The following is an 18843-nucleotide window of genomic DNA, read 5'->3' on the forward strand; positions in this document are numbered from 1 at the left end:
CCTGGGCATGCGGATCTTGGCAGGTGTGGTTCTGGAACTGGATCTGTTGATTCCCAGACTCGAACTGTACATCTGGCAGACACTTTGCCCTGCTTGGTGCTTCTGAAGTGCACAGAATTCTCTCAGGGGTCAAACAGCATCAACTGTACAGACCCAGGATATAAGCACCTCCAAAGTGGATCTAGAAAATGCAAAAGCAGATAGGAAATTTAAGCCACTGAACCAAGGATTAGTTCATCATGCTTCCTTCCCCAAGTCTGGAATGCATGCCACTCTGAAACAGAAATGTTAGTTAAATCTCACTTATAATGTGGGAGTCACATTTCTCCCTTCTGTTGCATTTTGAAATACTTCCATGGTAAGCTACTGACTTTCTGCTACTCCCTCCTGTCTCAGAGGAGTGGGGACGACCAGCTAGAGCCTTCATCTGCCCTGAATACATAGGTTTAGTAGGAACAGCCACAAAAGACCCTGAATTGCCAAAGCAACCTTGAGAAAGAAGGGTTGAATAGCCAAAGAAACCCTGAGAAAGGAGCCTCAGAATCAGGCTCCCTGATTTCAGATGACACTACAAAGCTATGGTCATCAAACAAGTATGGTACTGGCATGAAAATGGAAACACAGATCAGTGGAACAGAAGACAGAGCCCTGAACAGATAGCCTTAGTAGTTCATCTGCCCTGAAAACATAGCTTTAGTAGGAGCAGCCACAAAAGACCCTGAATCACCAAAGCAACCTTGAGAAAGGGGCCTCAGGAATCAGGCTCCCTGATTTCAGATGACACTACAAAGCTATGGTCATCAAACAGGTATCATACTAGCATGAAAACAGACACACAGACCAGTGGAACAAAAGACAGAGCCCAGAAATACAGCCCGGTGCATATGGTCAATTCATGTATGACAAAAGAGGCAAGGGTAGATTGTCACTGAACATCACCAAATCCGTGTGCCCAACACACAGCAAGGCCAAACAATACTCAAAACATTGGAGTTTGGAACAGATAAAGGTTTATTACAAGGCCATGCAAGGAGATGGGTGGCTCATGCCCTGTAAACCCCAATGTTACTGAAAGCTTTCATCAAAGCCCTTTTAAAAGCACTAGTTGAGGGAGGGACATGGTTAGTTGTTATGAACTTCTTGTTGTCAGAGCCTCTGTTCTTGAGGTCAGGTCATGGTCAGATGAGGTGTTCCTATAAATCTCTACCAAATGTTATATAAATACCAAATGTTATTCTCTGTCCCGATAAGAAAAGGCAATGTCCCAAGGAGCAACGTTCACCCTCCAAGGTCCCGGGCCTGGCTAAGAGGAGGCAGAGATCAGCTGGTAGCTCCCTCGGGGCCAAGTCCCCAGACCCTCCTCACCTGTCATCACTGAAGGAGCCAGGTGCCCAACCCAAGTGGCCCCTCAGGCTCCTCAGGACTCCCCAAGGGGGAGAGAGCAGGCCCCACAGACAGCAACCCAGGCTGACTGCCACTGCTATAGGGTCAAAGAGATAGGGACAGGGGAGAGGTTCACTGCTTGCCTCAAAGACTAGTGGGGGGCCTCGGTGAGGGCTCTGGAGCCGTACAGGCCCAGCCCCCAGCCTGTTCTCTGGTTTGCCAGCTAAGGCCAGGTGAGCTGGAGGCCTCAGGGAGAAGGCCCAGATCTGCCTTTTACCTTACTCTCCACTTCACCGACCACCACTCCACTGTTGTCTGACCCGTCGCTAAGCATCCTTTCTTAACAGTTGGTAGCTTGTGGGCGGTGCCCACTGCTGCATTGTCCAATGGCTGAGCAGGACCACTAACTGTCGTTCATTGATAATTGGTTGCCAGTGGGCTCCACCTACTATGACCCTGACCAATGGCTAAGCAGGACCACTAACTGTCGTTCATTGACAGTTGGTTGCCAGTGGGCAGGGCCCACTGTGAACCAACCAATGGCTGAGCAGGACCCATTGCCTGGTAACAGGGTGTGGAGTAATAATGCAGAGCAATGGCTGCTGTGCTAGGGGCTGAGCTCACTGTGTTCTGTTACAATTCTCCCCTTTTCTTTGATTCTCCTCAGTCTTGAGGATAACACACGAGTATGTTTAAACTTGGCAGAGGAACTTGTGTTTAGGGTGTCTGGGTTTCAACCTCCAATTCTAGTTCATCCTTCCCCAAGTCTTTCAGCAAATGTGGCAACAACCTGTCTAGCTGTTTCCTGTTGAAGTGGGGCATAGTCATACCTTGATTGGGGAATTGATACCAAGTTATAAATACTCCCAAGTTCCAAGTCCTCAATTCGAGTTTTATATAAGAAAGATTTTGTATAAAGAATTCAGGACAATGAGCCTGAAAACCAGCCTGGATCTGAATGCAGGAGAATAAGCCTGAAAACCAGTCTGGGGAGGCGTGTTGTCTGGTAGCCAGACTTGCAGAAGTATAATATACCAAATTATTTTAGGTCATGAGTAACTTGAGGGGCGTGGCTTCTGAATATCTGGAGAACATAGATCAAAATCAGTAATATTCCAGACAGAGACCCTAACCATTATAATCATATACACCAGTTGACTCAGGAACCAATCCTTCTGTTATTCTCATCAAAGTGATAAGGTGCCAGAACTGGGGTAAGAACAACACATGTCTCAAAGACCCTGGTAAAATGGTATTTGGTAATGGAGGGCCGTCCTCTTTTTGCTCTAAAGGCGTCACCGTTTGCCCTGAGTTGCTTACTTTTTCTTATTTGACCTTCATGCCCCCAAGGGATTGTTCTCAATGGAACTGTGTTATTTCAAGGAGCAACGTAAGCAACCCTTGGTTTTAGGCTTTCATTGTATTTTATGAAAACCAGGTTTTTCCAAGGCCAGTACTTCATAACTCACTTAAGCAGCTAACAGTTCCTCTTTCACTGTTCATTCCTAAGTACCAGCATATAGCACAGTCAAAATCCCCTCTCCCTTCAAGGGTGAGTGTCACTGTAAGACTGTCTTGTCACTCTGCTGATTCTGCTGCAGACAGCCTTAGGGTCCATTGTGGCTGCCAGCGAGAGGGAAGATTTGCTTCTCCTACCAGTTTGATGAAAATTTCCTAACCTAATTCAGTGATATATCTGACCTATGTTTGTTTAAAAGGCCTGCCTATGAATTTGCTTGAAGAATAAGCAGTTTTGCAAAGCACAGATTAACTGTCTATTAAAGACTTAAAAGGCGAGGTTGGAGTTCCACCAGTCCACGAGCTGCCATCCGCTCCGTGCGGGGGAGGGGGGCGGGCCGGGCACCCCGGGGCGCGGAGGAGCGCTCTAGCTTCACTCTTCTTTCCCCCCAACTTCACACTCCCAGGCACCCTCAAACCAGTCCACGCTGCTGCCCACGCTCCCTCTTTTCTCGCCCCTCAGCAAACTTTCGGTCCCTCCCTCGCCCCTCGCCCGTTACTCGTCGTGGCTCGGGCCCGGCCGCGCCGCCCCGAGGGCTCCTCCAGATCTCCCAGTCTGCAGCTCCGACCATTAGAGGATCAAGAAACATGTCGACCACACTTCTGTCCGCCTTCTACAATATCGACTTATTGTGCAAGACGGAGAAATCCCTGGCCAACCTCAATCTGAACAACATGCTGGACAAGAAGGCGGTGGGGACACCCGTGGCCACCGCCCCCAGCTCGGGCTTCACGCCGGGCTTTCTCCGACGGCACTCGGCCAGCAACCTGCACGCACTCACCCACCCCGCGCCTAGCCCCGGCAGTTGCTCGCCCAAGTTCCCGGCGGCTTGGCCTTCTAAGGCACCCTCAAGGAGCCGTCGGGGGGCGGCGGCACCGCCCTCCTGAACAAGGAGAACAAATTCCGGGACCGCTCGTTCAGCGAGAATGGGGAGCGCAGCCAGCACCTCCTGCACCTGCAGCAACAGCAGAAGCGGGGCGGCGGCTCCCAGATCAATTCGACGCGCTACAAAACTGAGCTGTGCCGACCCTTCGAGGAGAGTGGCACCTGCCAAGTACGGCGAGAAGTGCCAGTTCGCGCACGGCTTCCACGAGCTGCGCAGCCTGACGCGACACCCCAAGTACAAGACCGAGCTGTGCCGCACCTTCCACACCATCGGCTTCTGCCCCTACGGGCCGCGCTGCCACTTCATCCACAACGCTGATGAGCGGCGACCCGCGCCCTCCGGGGGCGCCTCCGGGCACTTGCGCACCTTCAGCACCCGCGACGCGCTGCACCTAGGCTTCCTGCGGGAACCGCGGCCCAAGCTGCACCATAGCCTCAGCTTCTCGGGCTTCCTGTCGGGCCACCACCAGCCTCCTGCGGGCCTAGAGTCGCCCCTGCTGCTAGACAGCCCCACGTCGCGCACGCCGCCGCCGCCCTCCTGCTCCTCGGCCTCGTCTTGCTCGTCGTCCGCTTCGTCCTGCTCCTCGGCCTCGGCAGCCTCCACGCCCTCCGGCGCCCCGACGTGCTGCGCCTCTGCTGCGGCGGCGGCCGCTGCCGCGCTGCTCTACGGCACCGGGGGCGCCGAGGACCTGCTCGCCCCTGGCGCGCCCTGCGCCACCTGCTCGTCGGCCTCGTGCGCCAACAACGCCTTCGCCTTCGGCCCGGAGCTGAGCAGCCTCATCACACCGCTCGCCATCCAGACCCACAACTTCGCCGCCGTGGCTGCCGCCGCCTACTATCGCATCCAGCAGCAGCAACAGCAGGGCCTGGTGCCCCCCGCGCAGCCGCCCAGCGCGCCCCTCCCTGCCAGCGCCGCCGTGCCGCCCTCGCCGCCCTTCAGCTTCCAGCTGCCACGCCGCCTGTCCGAGTCGCCGGTGTTCGACGCGCCCCCCAGCCCCCCAGACTCGCTGTCGGACCGCGACAGCTACTTGAGCGGCTCCCTGAGCTCGGGCAGCCTCAGCGGCTCTGAGTCCCCCGGCCTTGACCCGGGTCGCCGCCTGCCCATCTTCAGCCGCCTCTCCATGTCCGACGACTGAGGCAAGAGGGCGCCAGTGAGGAGGAGGAAGGGAAGGCCGTTCTGGGGGTGTTGGAGGGCGCCCCTGCTTAGGGGCAGGGGGGCACAGGAGTGTGGGGGGTAACATCGGCCACAAGCAGACTGCAGGCTGTGCCAAGCACTTGGACTCGAACTTGAGTGCCGGGAGGGGCCCCCACCCCTCCCCTTTTGGTTCCCTCTTCGTTTTTTTTTTTTTTTATTATTATTATTTTTATTATTATTACGAAGTTTCATTCTTGTTGAGCGGGGAAAAAAGCCAACGAACTTTTTGTATTGATGAACAAAAGACTCACAACAGAGCAGTTGTGATGCGAATAGAACAAAAAACCAAACAACAAACGTTTTTAGGTCTCCGATGAGTTTGGGATTTTAGGAAAAATCAACCCAGCACCAGCAGCTATCAACCACCATTCCATATCTTCACTTGAAAAGCATTAGTTACAGTCCAGATGTCGGGACTCTTATCTTGAGAGAAGTTCCTAATTGTTTGTCCCAGACCAGTGTAAACAAACCAGCCAACCACCGCCTTGCTAAACCTATAAGCTTTTAGAATCCAATATTCTGCCAAGCATATGCCTTGATAGTAGACCTCAGCTCCATAGGTGTTTTTTTTTTTTTAAACAAAGTTATATATGTCTGGAAAAAAAAAAAACCTTTGCATTCCAAAGTTTCATACTGGTTCCTGGTTTCATTGCTACCACTTAAGGGATGTTTAATTTAGAACCATTTTGTCTGCTCTTTCTGGAAGCCTTGGGCAGAGCTTAGTTCGTAATTGTTGGGGAATAACTGCTGAATTTTTAGCTGTTTTGAGTTGATTCGCACCACTGCACCACAACTCAATATGAAAAAAACTATCTAACTTATTATCTTGTGAAAAGTATACATTGAAAATTTTGTTCATACTGTATTTATCAAGTATGATGAAAAGCAATAGATATATATTCTTTTATTATGTTAAGTTATGATTGCCATTATTAATCGGCAAAATGTGGAGTGTATGTTCTTTTCACAGTAATATATGCCTTTTGTAATTTCACATGGTTATTTTATTGTAAATGAGTAAAAAAAAATCTTAATTTAAGAGATTGTATGTAATATTTATTTCATTAATTTCTTTCCTTGTTTATGTAAATTTTGAAAGATTGCATGATTTCTTTACAGAAATCTATCTTGATGCTGTGGAAGTAGTTTGAGGAATATCTTATGAGTTTTTCTTAGAATGTATAATGGTTGTAGCCCATCCGACTTTAAAAGAAAAAAATGACCACATTGCAATCAGGCTTACATGTGGCATGCTTTTCTCATTCCAACTTTATAAATTAGCAAAAGATGTTTTTTGTTTGCTTATTCCACCAGTTCTACTGTGACATACTCTGCATATAAAGACATGTAGCAATAATGGGGGGGGGGAGGGTAATCTCACAGTGCCTTTGGAAGGGCCAGAACTTGCTTTAAATTTTCCTCAACCAAATAAGTATTTTGTCTATTAGTGCTTGAGAGAATCTGAATGTAGGATGGGTTCAACTGCACAAAAGGAGAAGATTTTTACCACTTTTTTTTAATATAGATATAAGATGAAGAGGCCACCTCTTAGTGCTAAAATGGTATGTAGTACATGAATATGCCTTGTTTAATTACAGAAAATTCCAAAACTTGTACTATTTTTTTTCCCCGTGTGGAAAGGCAGGAATGCTTTTCTGGACAGCGGCTGAATGAGCAGTAGCTTTAGTTTGTACGTAGGTACAGTTGGAGCACTATGTATGTATGTATTGTGGACTACTTTGACAGAAGTAGGTATTTTGAATGTAACAAGGTTAAGTCAACTTGAGTTGTAATATATTTGGGGAATCAGTTCACTACAAATTGTGACTGTAAACATTGTACTGTAAAAGTTTTGTAGTTTTCCCCCAATAAAACTTCTGGGAAAAAAAAAAAAAAAAGAGAGGTTGAAGATCTGGTCACAATGTGTTGACAAAGAAGCTGAATCAAGTTGCTGTGGTAGAACCAGAATTATGGCTGATAGATTGTACCAGGACATATAGTAAACTTTACCTATATAGTATAATCTTGGAAGGCTTATCACCCTTTGAAAATACTTCCCATGTAATTCAACATATCAAATGAAACTAATTCAATATTCTTCCTTCAGATGCCTTAAGGGCTCCCTAAAGAACCTTAAAGTCAGCTGGAAGTCAAAAGGAATTTAATTAAAATTTGACATTTGGGAAGTTAGTCAAAAAGTCTCAAAATACTTGGTCAAATAAGATCATTGGTCACTGTAAGACAATGCAAATATAATCTAAAGGTTACATGAAATTATGGCACAAGATCTGGCACTCAATAAATACTTAATAAATGGATGACTGAAGGATAAATGCAGTGAGATTAGTTAATACTGCCATCACCTACATCTTCACTAGCAATCTTGTAAAGTAACTGAGCCCAGATTCCTCCAAGTTGCTCCTCCTGATGTGGATCTTTGCTCAGTGGTTGAAAGTTTTGGAGGAAACCTGAAATGCTCATGACTATAGGTTCAAAGGAACCTCCTCTGAAAATCCATGTTGGTATTATCTCATCTTGGGAAATAAAATCTCCTTTAAGCAACAGCATTTTTCTCTAGTGCTGGCTGCATGGAAACTGTCCAGCAGTGTTAAGTGTCTGAAGCAGTGCTTATTCTGGCAACAAAAGAGAAATCCTTAATTGGCAGATCATAGGCAACTGTTTTCTGACAAGGAAGCACATGTCAAAACTGTATGTCAGGAGGATACTACTGAGCTATAATGCTGAAGTTGATCTCTTTGGGAAATTTGTTTAAGCCATAGGAATGACTGCCCTTTTAAAGCAAAACAAAAACAGAAACAAAAACAAAAAAAAGCATCTGGCATCAAGTCTGCAATTCCAAACATCTCATGCACTGCAAGATTTATTCCTCGCCCAATGCTTGCTTTTTTCTATTATAAATTTTTTTTTCAATTATTTTTATTAGTTGGAGGCTAATTACTTCGCAACATTGCAGTGGGTTTTGTCATACATTGACATGAATCAGCCATGGAGTTACATGTATTCCCCATCCTGATCCCCCCTCCCACCTCCCCCCCCACCCAATTCCCCTGGGTCCTCCCAGTGCACCTGGCCCAAGCACCTGTCTCATGCATCCCACCTGGGCCGGTGGTCTGTTTCACCATAGATAATATACATGCTGTTCTCTCGATACATCCCACCCTCCCCTTCTCCCACAGAGTCATGAGTTCTTTTTATTTCATTTATTTTTATTAGTTGGAGGCTAATTACTTTACAGTATTGTAGTGGTTTTTGTCATACATTGACATGAATCAGCCATGGATTTACATGCATTCCCCATTCTGATCCCCCCTCCCACTTCCCTCTCTACCCGATCCCTCTGGGTCTTCCCAGTGCACCAGGCCCGAGCACTTGTCTCATGCATCCAACCTAGGCTATTTTAGACATGCAGAAAATTTGAAAGAAGAAAGCAAAATCATTCACTATTGAAAGACAGTCAGCATTAAAATCTAGAGAATTTCCCTCGTCATTTTTCTATGAATATTTTACCATAATTACGTTTGTGTATTACATGTAAAGAGTTTACACTCTGAGTTTTTCCAATTTAATGTGATAACATAGCAGTTCTTCATGGTTTTTTGCAAATTATCCAGATATTAGTGAGATCCATTTACTAAAGTTTAATCTAATCTCAGCCTGACCATTCATAAAACTCTTTTTTTTACTCAAAACATATATCCTACTTTCCTACTATATACTGATAATTTTTTCTTTATTCTTAGTAGCTTTAATTACATATTTAGATTCAAATCCTCAACTCTTAAACACCTTAATTTTTAGTGAAAACTAAGACACAAGTAATTGAGAACTGTTTGTCATACCAGTATTTTCTGATTGGAAACTTATGCTTTAGTTTTCCTCTCCTAAGAAGGCAGAGGTTGGTAAACTTAGATTTGTCCAGCAACCAATGTTCGAATATTTTATCCTATTTGAAGTGTGACCCAGATAGTCAATGAATTCTTGCCATTTAACTTGGATCACTTTCAAGTTACCAAAATCTGGAGAAAGCTATTTTAGGTAGACTTAATATTTCATCATATCAAGTTATTGATATTTTCTTGCTGACACATTTGCAACAGATATAAGGTCTTATTTGATCTCTAACAAACCTAGGTACAACAGTTGTATTACATTTAGAAAACCAACAAACTTAAGCTAGCTTCAATACCAGATATCAATTCAGTACTGAATATTTCCCAGATCAAGAAGTTTGACATTCATTTTGGTCAATTTTCTAAATATTAGGAAGTATTTAATTTGTAAGTGCTGTTAGTTTTGAGTCAGTTAAGTGGTGCTCATTTTCGTGTTAACTCAGAAGGATTATTACCCAAAATGGTCCCATTCTGGAGAATGCACCTCAAGGGGCTGCATTCAGGAAACAAATTTGAGTTTCCCATAGCCAGCACACTTACACACAAGACAAATACAAACACACAAAAACCTAATTACTAATTAGGTTTAATTACTAATTACTGCAGGACAAAAACCTAATTACTGCAGGGCAAAAACAAAAGGGTGAAGTTCAACAATTTCCTCTACTTTTTCAAACAAAGATTCCTCTTATTAAAAACAAACAATGTGAAAATGGAAAGGCAGGGAATCATAACCACACGTGTCATGGCAATTTACCCAGCAAACACAAAGCCAAAAATAACAGTGGGGGAAAGTTAAATGTACTTAGTTAACTTCATGCTTTCTCCTGGAAATATGTTTATTTTCTCAGTGTCAGAATTCTGAAAAAAATATTTTCATCAAGCCAACTTTTTTCCAACTGCATATGCAGGAAGAGCCAGTTTTGGAATTTCAAACGTTTCATCTTAACCAATTTTTCCCCTCACTATAGTCTAAAGAAGATAGTGGCCATGCAGTGTTAAAAGAAAAATCATCTTTCTCATACCCTAGGGTATAGGATGGAACAGAGCTCTGATTATCACAGCAGGTATTATCAAATACAGAACAAACAAATGTAATGCAAAACAAGCTTGAGTGACTTACCCTAGGTGACATCAAATCTGGACCATAGTTCTGGACATCTCTCTGCTCCAAACAGCCTCTTGTGTTGGGGGGTGGGGAGCAGCTGGGGCCTGTCAGGGAGAGTCCCTCCTAGTTACCCAGAGCAAAATAAACTTAGGCAGGTCTGCTAGAAACTTGGGAAGCAGCTGCCTCTGGTCAAAGTCAGTTTGCCATGGGCACAGATTTACTGCTGAGCTTGCCATAAATTGAAAAGAAGGGGAGAGCCTCAGGAATCAGGCTCCATGATTTCAGATGACATTACAAAGCTACGGTCATCAAACAGGTATGGTACTGGCACGAAAACAGACACACAGACCAGTGGAACAGAAGAGGGAGCCTAGAAACAGAGTGCATATGGTCAATTCATCTACGTCATAGGAGGCAAGGGCACATGACAGGGAAAAGATGGCCTGTTCAACAGGTGCTATTGGAGAAACTGGACAGCTACATGCAAAAGGATCAAACTGGACCATTTTCTTACACAAAAATGCATTAATTGTATGGCCTGAAACGATAAAACTCCTAGAAGGAAACACAAGCCATAAGCTCTTTGACATTGGGAATGACAGTGATGTTTCTGGATAGAGGCCAAAAGCAAAAGCAATGAATCAAAAGTCCCAAGGATGTAATGTACAGGATAGGAGATACAGTCAACCACATTGTAATAACTCTGTATGGTGGCAGGAGGTAACTAGATTTGTCATGGGGATCATGGAGTAATGTATAAAACAGAATTACTAAGTCCAGCACCTGAAATGAATATAATACTGTGTGTCACATATAATTCAATAAAGGATATTTAATAGCATCAGTGTGCATGTGCTTATGGGTGTGTGTGTGTGTGTGTGTGTGTGTATGTGTACCAAACATGGGAACCATAGTGTTTGCTTGTGTGTTTTCTTGGGCTTCTAAACTAATACTGAGTGGACTTTCACAGACTCTGAAACATGCAGAGACCAGACACTGTATGCGGAGTACATCTGGAGAAATATTGGGCTGGATGAAGCACAAGCTAGAATCAAAATTGCTGGGAGAAATATCAATCACCTCAGATATGCAGATGACACCACCCTTATGGCAGAAAATGAAGAGGAACTGAGGAGCCTCTTTGTGAAAGTGAAAGAGGAGAGTGAAAAAGCCAGCTTAAAACTCAACATTCAAAAAACAAAGATCATGGCATCTGGTCCCATCACATCATGGCAAATAGATGGGGAAACAATGGAAATAGTGACAGACTTTATTTTCCTGGGCACCAAAGTCACTGCAGATGGTGACTGCAGCCATAAAATTAAAGACACTTTCTCCTTGGAAAAGCCATAACCAACCTAGACTGCATATTATAAAGCAGAGGCATTACTTTGTCAACAACGGTCCGTCTAGTCAAAGATATGGTTTTTCCTGTAGTCATATATGGATGTGAGAGTTGGACCATAGAGAAGGCTGAGTGCTAAGGAACTGATGCTTTTGAACTATGCCAACGGATGCCAAAGAACTATGATGTTGGAGAAGACTCCTGAGAGTCCCTTGGACCGCAAGGAGACCAAACTAGTCAATCCTAAAGGAAATCCTTTATTGGAAGGACTGGTGCTGAAGCTGAGGCTGCAATAGTTTGGCCACCTGATGCGAAGAGCCAATTCTTTAGAGAAGACCCTGATGCTGGGAAAGATTGAAGGCAGGAGGAGAAGGGGAAAACAGAGGACAAGATGGTTGGATGGCATCACCGACTCAAGGGATATGAGTTTGAGCAAACTCCAGGAGATGGTGAAGGACAGGGAAACCTGGCATGCTTCAGTCCATGGGATGGCAAAGAGTCCGACACAACTGAGTGATTGAACAACAACAATGACAACAAGACAGTGTAGGTACTCATTCTCAGAAGGGTGGTGTATGGGATTCCCACATAGTTCCCTTGCATCCATATACACACACCTGCTCATGTTGGCTGGGGCCACCTTTCTTCCCTCAAGAGCACACTTGATCACCGTTTCCTGTGAATGCCCACTTTTCATGCCATTTTCCCAACTCTCTTAAAGCATGGATGCCCTGATGTTAAAAATATTTGCTTACATAAATTTCAACTATTTAGATGCATGCAATGCAGAAGACACAGTTGTTGTCTCAGTCTCTCTCTTCACACACAGAAATACACTGTTAGTAGGTCCTCCTTCTCTGTGCACATTGTACAAACATTGATTAATGTTCATCTACAGATTTTAGCTCATCCATTATCAGTAGCAAATGCTGTGTTCATGACAGGAGCCATCATTTCCCTAATAGAGCCATGTGTGTATGACTTTGTTCACACATACTACTCATAGATCTAATATGAAGTAGATCACACAGACATATTTTGGGCATCATCAGCACAAACTTATTCTTGGTCGAGGTTTCGAGTCTTGTGTTCTAGGGAACTCTGTGTTCTGGTTCTCAGAGCACAGGTGTCATGTGATGACACAGAGGAAAAGGGAGAAGGAGAAACAGGTGACTGAGCCACTGCAGTCTCCCTGCATTGGGACCTCCCAGCCCATCACACAAACTCAGGGATGGCTGAGTCACCTCAGCCCCAACCAGTGAGCTCCCCATACCACAAGACACACATACATGCACTTACACACACTTTCTCTCTCTCAGCATGACCTCAGAGACCTAAGATACCCGATATGGTTTCATATCATCCATGCTCTTTGCTTTGATACATGCATGCACATGATTCTGCTTCCAGGATAGATGTTATCCTCAGCTCCTTCTAGTTTGTGATTTTAAAAGGACACTTGGGAAAATCTAAAATGATGCTCACAGTCCTAAAATAGCAAAACTATTCAGCACCATTAAACCAATCACCTAAGAATACTTATTGTAGGCATATCAGTCCAAGGACTCTAGAATTTTTATTCTAGCTATACCTGTGCTGTATACTAAAAAGTTTCTAAAAATTGTACGACTTACTTCAGTATTCTCTCGTATTTACTTTTGTGTACATTCTTTCAAGAATGAAACACTTTCTTTGAGTGCTTTCAGTGGACAACCAGGATGCCAACTGTAGTTGTTTTTTTCTTATTACTACAGCAACGCTCCTTAAGAGGGGCCATCAGAAGGGAAGGGTGTTAGGTGAAAATATTGCACATTAAATGTCCCTCCCAGCATACACTTTGTCACATTGCCCAAACACCTTCCATTCAAGTTTGGTTTACAGACATGCAGAAAATTTTCTTTTCATATTTTGCACTAACTAGAGTGCAATACTCTTACAGGTAAGATGGATGATAAATGACAACTAGATAGATAGATAATGACTTGTCAATATGGATCACCTTATGCACAGGAGGAACTATGTGTTAACAATAGAAATTTGGAATTTAGAAAGGTGATAACGATAACCCTATATGCAAAACAGAAAAAGAGACACAGAAATACAGAACAGACTTTTGAACTTTGTGGGAGAATGTGAGGGTGGGATATTTCAAAAGAACAGCATGTATACTATCTATGGTGAAACAGATCACCAGCCCAGGTGGGATGCATGAGACAAGTGCTCCGGCCTGGTGCACTGGGAAGACCCAGAGGAATCGGGTGGAGAGGGAGGTGGGAGGGGGGATCGGGGATTGGGAATACATGTAAATCCATGGCTGATTCATATCAATGTATGACAAAACCCACTGGAAAAAAAAATAATAATAAAAAAAAAAATTAAAAAAAAAAAAAAGAAATTTGAACTAACCTTTAAAGTAGCCTGAATTTTCAGAGGGCTTGGGAAAATGAAAATGCATCCAATGTTTCAGTTCACAGTCAAATCAAACGTGCCTGCAGACACAGAATGCACAGAGGACAACAGACCAGAGGCTGTATTAACAGCCACCCTGCTGCCAGAACTTCATTGTCAATTTCAGACCATGGAGAAGTAAAGCCCTCAAATGCACAAGCTTCAAGTTCCCAGGTCCCGGTGCTCCTTTTGTTCTATTCCAGTTGTGCCTTAGGTGAGGGACCCAAGAATATGATGGCACAGGGCTTTTATTTCTCCAGTCAACAAGCCTGATGCTATACAACTTACCAGAGGACATGAAAGACGCGTAAATGCAGTGGAAAAGTCTAGAAAGGCAAACAGATGTGTCAGGACATGGTTCCATCAGAAAGAGAAGAGGAATAAGGACGGAAGTGTGTGGTGAGGGAAGACGTTATTTTTCAAATCACTTTGTAAGTCAGTATGGGGATCACACATTTAAATGTCCACAGGCACCAAAATCTTAATTTTATAAAGATGCTGAGGAGATAGGAAAGGAATAGGAAACATTAGACAATGTGAACAAACAGAAAGCAAGTGTAGAAAACGGTTCCATACCATTGCATAGAATGCAATGAGGATACATTTGAAATGTTTGGCAGGTCTTCTGAGGTACATTTTTATTCAGAAAAGGAAATATTCACTTTTAAAATGTGTGTACACCTAGCCACAGGAGAGATGTTCAATTGAAGAGAGAGAGGGGATACAGAACATGCATACAGAGGGGGCAAAGAGCCGACAATTTCACAAATAGAAAATTTCCAACGTGGAGGAAAATGTCACCTCAATGTGCCAAACTCCAAGCATAATACGTTCAAACACACACACACACACACACACACACACACTCATACACACATGCATGTGCACACACACACGAGACATGCAAATACACACACAAGCACTAAGAGTAAAGCTTTACAAAACCAAAGCAAAAGGAAAGACCTTAAAAAACAAAGACAGCACAACTCACCTGATTATTAGGCAGGGTCCACTTATTATTTTCATTAGAGGGAACTTGATAGAATTATCTGGACTCCAGAAAAAAAGGAAGCAACAGGACCAGAAGGAGGGCACCCTGGTAGGAAGATTGGGGCACTGGTCTTTCTGGAAAAAACTCTGGAAGATACGTCAGCTCCTAGAACCCATGACCTTGGAAGAGGAGGCCTCAGAGCTTGGGCTCAGACTTCTGAGGAAAGGGTCTGTCCAGCTCTGTGAGGTTCCTAAGGAGGTCAGGGGAAGGGTGCATGAAACTAAGACACCTCCCAGTGATGATGGGAAAAACCAATAAGCCTGCACCATAGGGTCAGGTTCTGAGGGGAGCCCTTCTACCCTGTCTTCCCCATCAACCCCCCCTGGGGCCCATACCCCTTAGGAGAGAGTTCCCAAGTTTGCTGATGTTGGTCTTTCTGTGGGCAGCCATGGAGACAGCCCTTGGAGTTTGGAGGTGAGCCACATTATGGACCAGTTGCTCCTACTGAAGTCACACATCCCTGTCTCTGTTGTGCAAAAGGGCAGTCATGGGGGTGACCCTGAGAGGAGCAGGAACAGACAGGAAGGTAGAGCCAGTTGTCTTGCTTCCAGACCACCTGTCACCCTCCACCAACCCTGCTGGCCAACCCTCCCGGGGAGCCAGATGGCAGAGTGAAAATGGGGTTGGCAGAACCCCATATCAGCACCACTCAGCAGCACACAGGGCTGAAGCTGAGAAGCGTGGACATCCTTTACCTGGAGCCTTCTTCTCCTGAAAGCACTTCCCTACCTTGATGAAAACGGCAACAGTATATCCTGTAAATGCTGCTGCAAAGAACTGACTCATTGGAAAAGACTGTGATGCTGGCAAAGATTGAAGGCAGGAGGAGAAGGGAACGACAGAGGACGAGATGATTGGATGGCATCACCGACTCAATGGACATGAGTTTGAGCAAGCTCCGGGAGTTGGTGATGGACAGGGAAGCCTGACGTGCTGCAGTCCATGGGGTCGCAAAGAGTCGGACGTGACTGAGTGACTGAACTGAACCGATATCCTATAAATGCTCTGTTTTCTCTAGGAACAAAGAAGACACCGCCAAAACGTAACATCAGCAGCATCCATTTCCAAACATACCACGACCAAAAGCAAACAAAAAAAGCCGACCCCAGTCTTTTAAGAAGGATCTTGTGTTCATGCTTCCATAATAAAGAAGGAGCCACTTCACTGCTTTTAATCCAATTTACCTAACCATAATTAGTGGCGTGCTACAACGAAATCTGCCTTTTAGAGAACATGTTTCTTGGTTTGCCTGTGTCAGCTACTCAGGGTAGGGAGCTGATGATGTCCTCCCCTGGGCTATGCAAAGTTACCTTAGATCTTTCAATCCTGCTCATCTGTTCCGTTTGCTGACTTCAAATTTTCTCCTGCATATCATACACATCAAAACACTTCACTCTCAGTAGGTGTAAATGATGAGCAAACTGAAAATCTTTAAGAGCTCACGCAACAGACACCCACTGTGAAGCAAAGGTATAGGATGAGAAGTGTTTGGGGATGCCTGCTTTCAGGGACTCGGGTGACAATGTCCTCCCACAACGGGTGTGACATGACATGGGGTGGGGTATGACAGGTTACTCGGGCATCTTAGCCCCCCACAAAAGGAGGAGCTGCCATACTCTCTTATAAATCAGGAGGGATCAGAGCTCTTAATATCCAAGTAAAGATCTCACCACCGGCACCACGCACCACACACCACACACATACACACACAACTCACATTGAGAGCAGACACCGACTACTGTCCATGTCTCTACGCTTACTCCAACTCTCTAGTCAGTTTTCTTGTGAAATGTTTCTGCCTCCAGGAGAGTGGCCTACCCTGGTTGTCATGGAAACAAGAATGCCATCATAATGTTCTCTGTGCTGTTAGCTTTCTGTGGAAACCAGGAAGGATCAATACATCAGATGCAGAGTATTGGTCTCCTTTTTAGACAGTGACCCCGCAGATAATCCAATGAATGAATGAATGAATGAACGAATGAACAACCAGACTATTGGACTATTAGAGACAGCATCTTCATGGAATAGGCAGTGGGGGACAGGAATTGTCACCAAATGGGTTGTGGATGGAGTAAAGTGAAAGCACAAGAGCTTCTGTTTCCCTTGAGACACATACTTTTAGGATGCAGGTCCCATTAAGGACCACCTTTCAACCTGCCATGACACACGAGGCCAGGGATGTTTGTGCAGATGGGATCCAAGGACTCAGGGTCAACTAGAAAAGAACTGCAGAGGGGAAAACGTGTGAGGATGACACACCTGGATGTCAGGGGGAGGTGAGTGAGAAACAGGGATGCCCCAAGTCAGCTCTTCTGAGGTGACCCCTAGTTAGAGACAGCCCCAGGACCACCCTGGATCCGGGACTCCAGAGTAAGACAAAACCATGCTGCTCTGCATGCAACTCACAGGAGGAGAGCCAGCCAGACTTTCATATCACTGTGTACCAACCAGATGAAGGCTTTCAACAGCTTCTTAGCATTGAGGAAAGGGAGGGACCTACCAGGAACTGCCATCTAGCCTGTCTATTTTTGTTGCTGTTCTTTAGTTGCTAAGTCATGTTTGACTTTTTCTGACCCCATGGACTGCAGCCTGAAAGGCCTCTCTGTCCTTTGCAATGTCCTGGAGGCTGCTCAAATTCATGCCCCTTGAGTAAGTGGTGCTATCTAACCATCTCATCCTCTTCTGCCCTCTTCTCCTTTTGTCTTCATTCTTTGCCAGCATTAGGTGCATGTATGTGTGCCTTGTGGTATGGGGAGCTCACTGGTTGGGGCTGAGGTGACTCAGCCATCCCCGAGTTTGTGCGATGAGCCGGGAGGTCCTGATGCAGGGAGACTGCAGCGGCTCAGTCACCTGTTTCTCTTTCTCCCTTTTCCTCTGTGTCGTCACATGACACCTGTGCTCTGAGAGCCAGAACACAGAGTTCCCTGGAGCACAAGACTCGAAACCTCGACCAGGAATAAGTTTGTGCTGGTGATGCCCAAAGTATGTCTGTGTGGCCATCATCTACTTCATATTAGATCTATGAGTAGTATGTGTGAACAAAGTCGTACACATGTGGCTCTATTAGGGAAATGATAGCTCCTGTCATGAACACAACATTTGCTACTGATGAACACTAATACATGTTTGTACAATGTGCACAGAGAAGGAGGACCTACTAACAGTGTATTTCTGCGTGTGAAGAGTGGGACTGAGACAACAACAGCATCTTCTGCATTGCATGCAGCTAAATGGTTGAAATTTATGTAAGCAAAAATTTTGAACATCAGAGCATTTATGCTGTAAAGAGAGTTGGCAAAATGGCATGAAAAGTAGGCATTCACAAGAAATGGTGATCAAGTGTGCTCTTGAGGGAAGAAAGGTAGCCCCAGCTAACACGTGCAGGTGTATGTATATGGATGCATGGGAACTGTGTGGGAATTCCATATGCCACCATATTGAGAGTGAGCATCTACACTGTCTGGTCTCCTGTATATATCTCTCTGCACGTTTCAGACTCTCTGAAATCTCACTTGGTTAGTTCAGAAGCACAAGAAAACATACAAACACTATGGGTCCTGTGTTTCATACACACACACACACACACACACACACACACACACACACACACTGCTGCTGCTATTAAATCTCTTTTATTGAATTATAACTGATGCACAGTATTATATTTTTTTCAGGTACACTACTTAGTGATTCTGTGTTTTTATACATTACTCCATGATCCCCATGACAAGTCTAGTTACCTCCTGCTACCATACAGGGTTAGTTATTACAATATGATTGACTGTATTCCCTATCTTAACATTACATCCTCGGGACTTTTGATTCATTGCTTATTCTTTGGGCCTCAATCCAGAAACATTACTTCCAATCCCAATGTCAACGAGCTTATGGCCTATGTTTCATTCTAGGAGTTTAATGGCTTCAGGCCTTACATTTAATCCATTTTGGTGTGATAAAGGGGTCCAGTTTGATCCCTTTGCATGTAGCTCTCCAGTTTC

At 44.8% G+C, this 18843-nt stretch overlaps 1 protein-coding gene across 1 annotated transcript; it reads left to right on the forward strand.

The window, feature by feature from the left end:
- Positions 1-3338: 3338 nt before the first annotated feature.
- On the forward strand, positions 3339-6874 carry LOC122690248 (mRNA decay activator protein ZFP36L2-like). Its single transcript, XM_043897323.1, is given in 3 exon segments — positions 3339-3739; positions 3742-3953; positions 3955-6874. Coding segments are annotated over 3 exon segments (1431 nt in total). The 5' UTR covers positions 3339-3489; the 3' UTR covers positions 4924-6874.
- The last annotated feature ends 11969 nt before the right edge of the window (positions 6875-18843 follow it).

The sequence above is a fragment of the Cervus elaphus genome, chromosome X (assembly GCF_910594005.1).
Source record: "Cervus elaphus chromosome X, mCerEla1.1, whole genome shotgun sequence".
Classification (NCBI taxonomy): domain Eukaryota; kingdom Metazoa; phylum Chordata; class Mammalia; order Artiodactyla; family Cervidae; genus Cervus; species Cervus elaphus.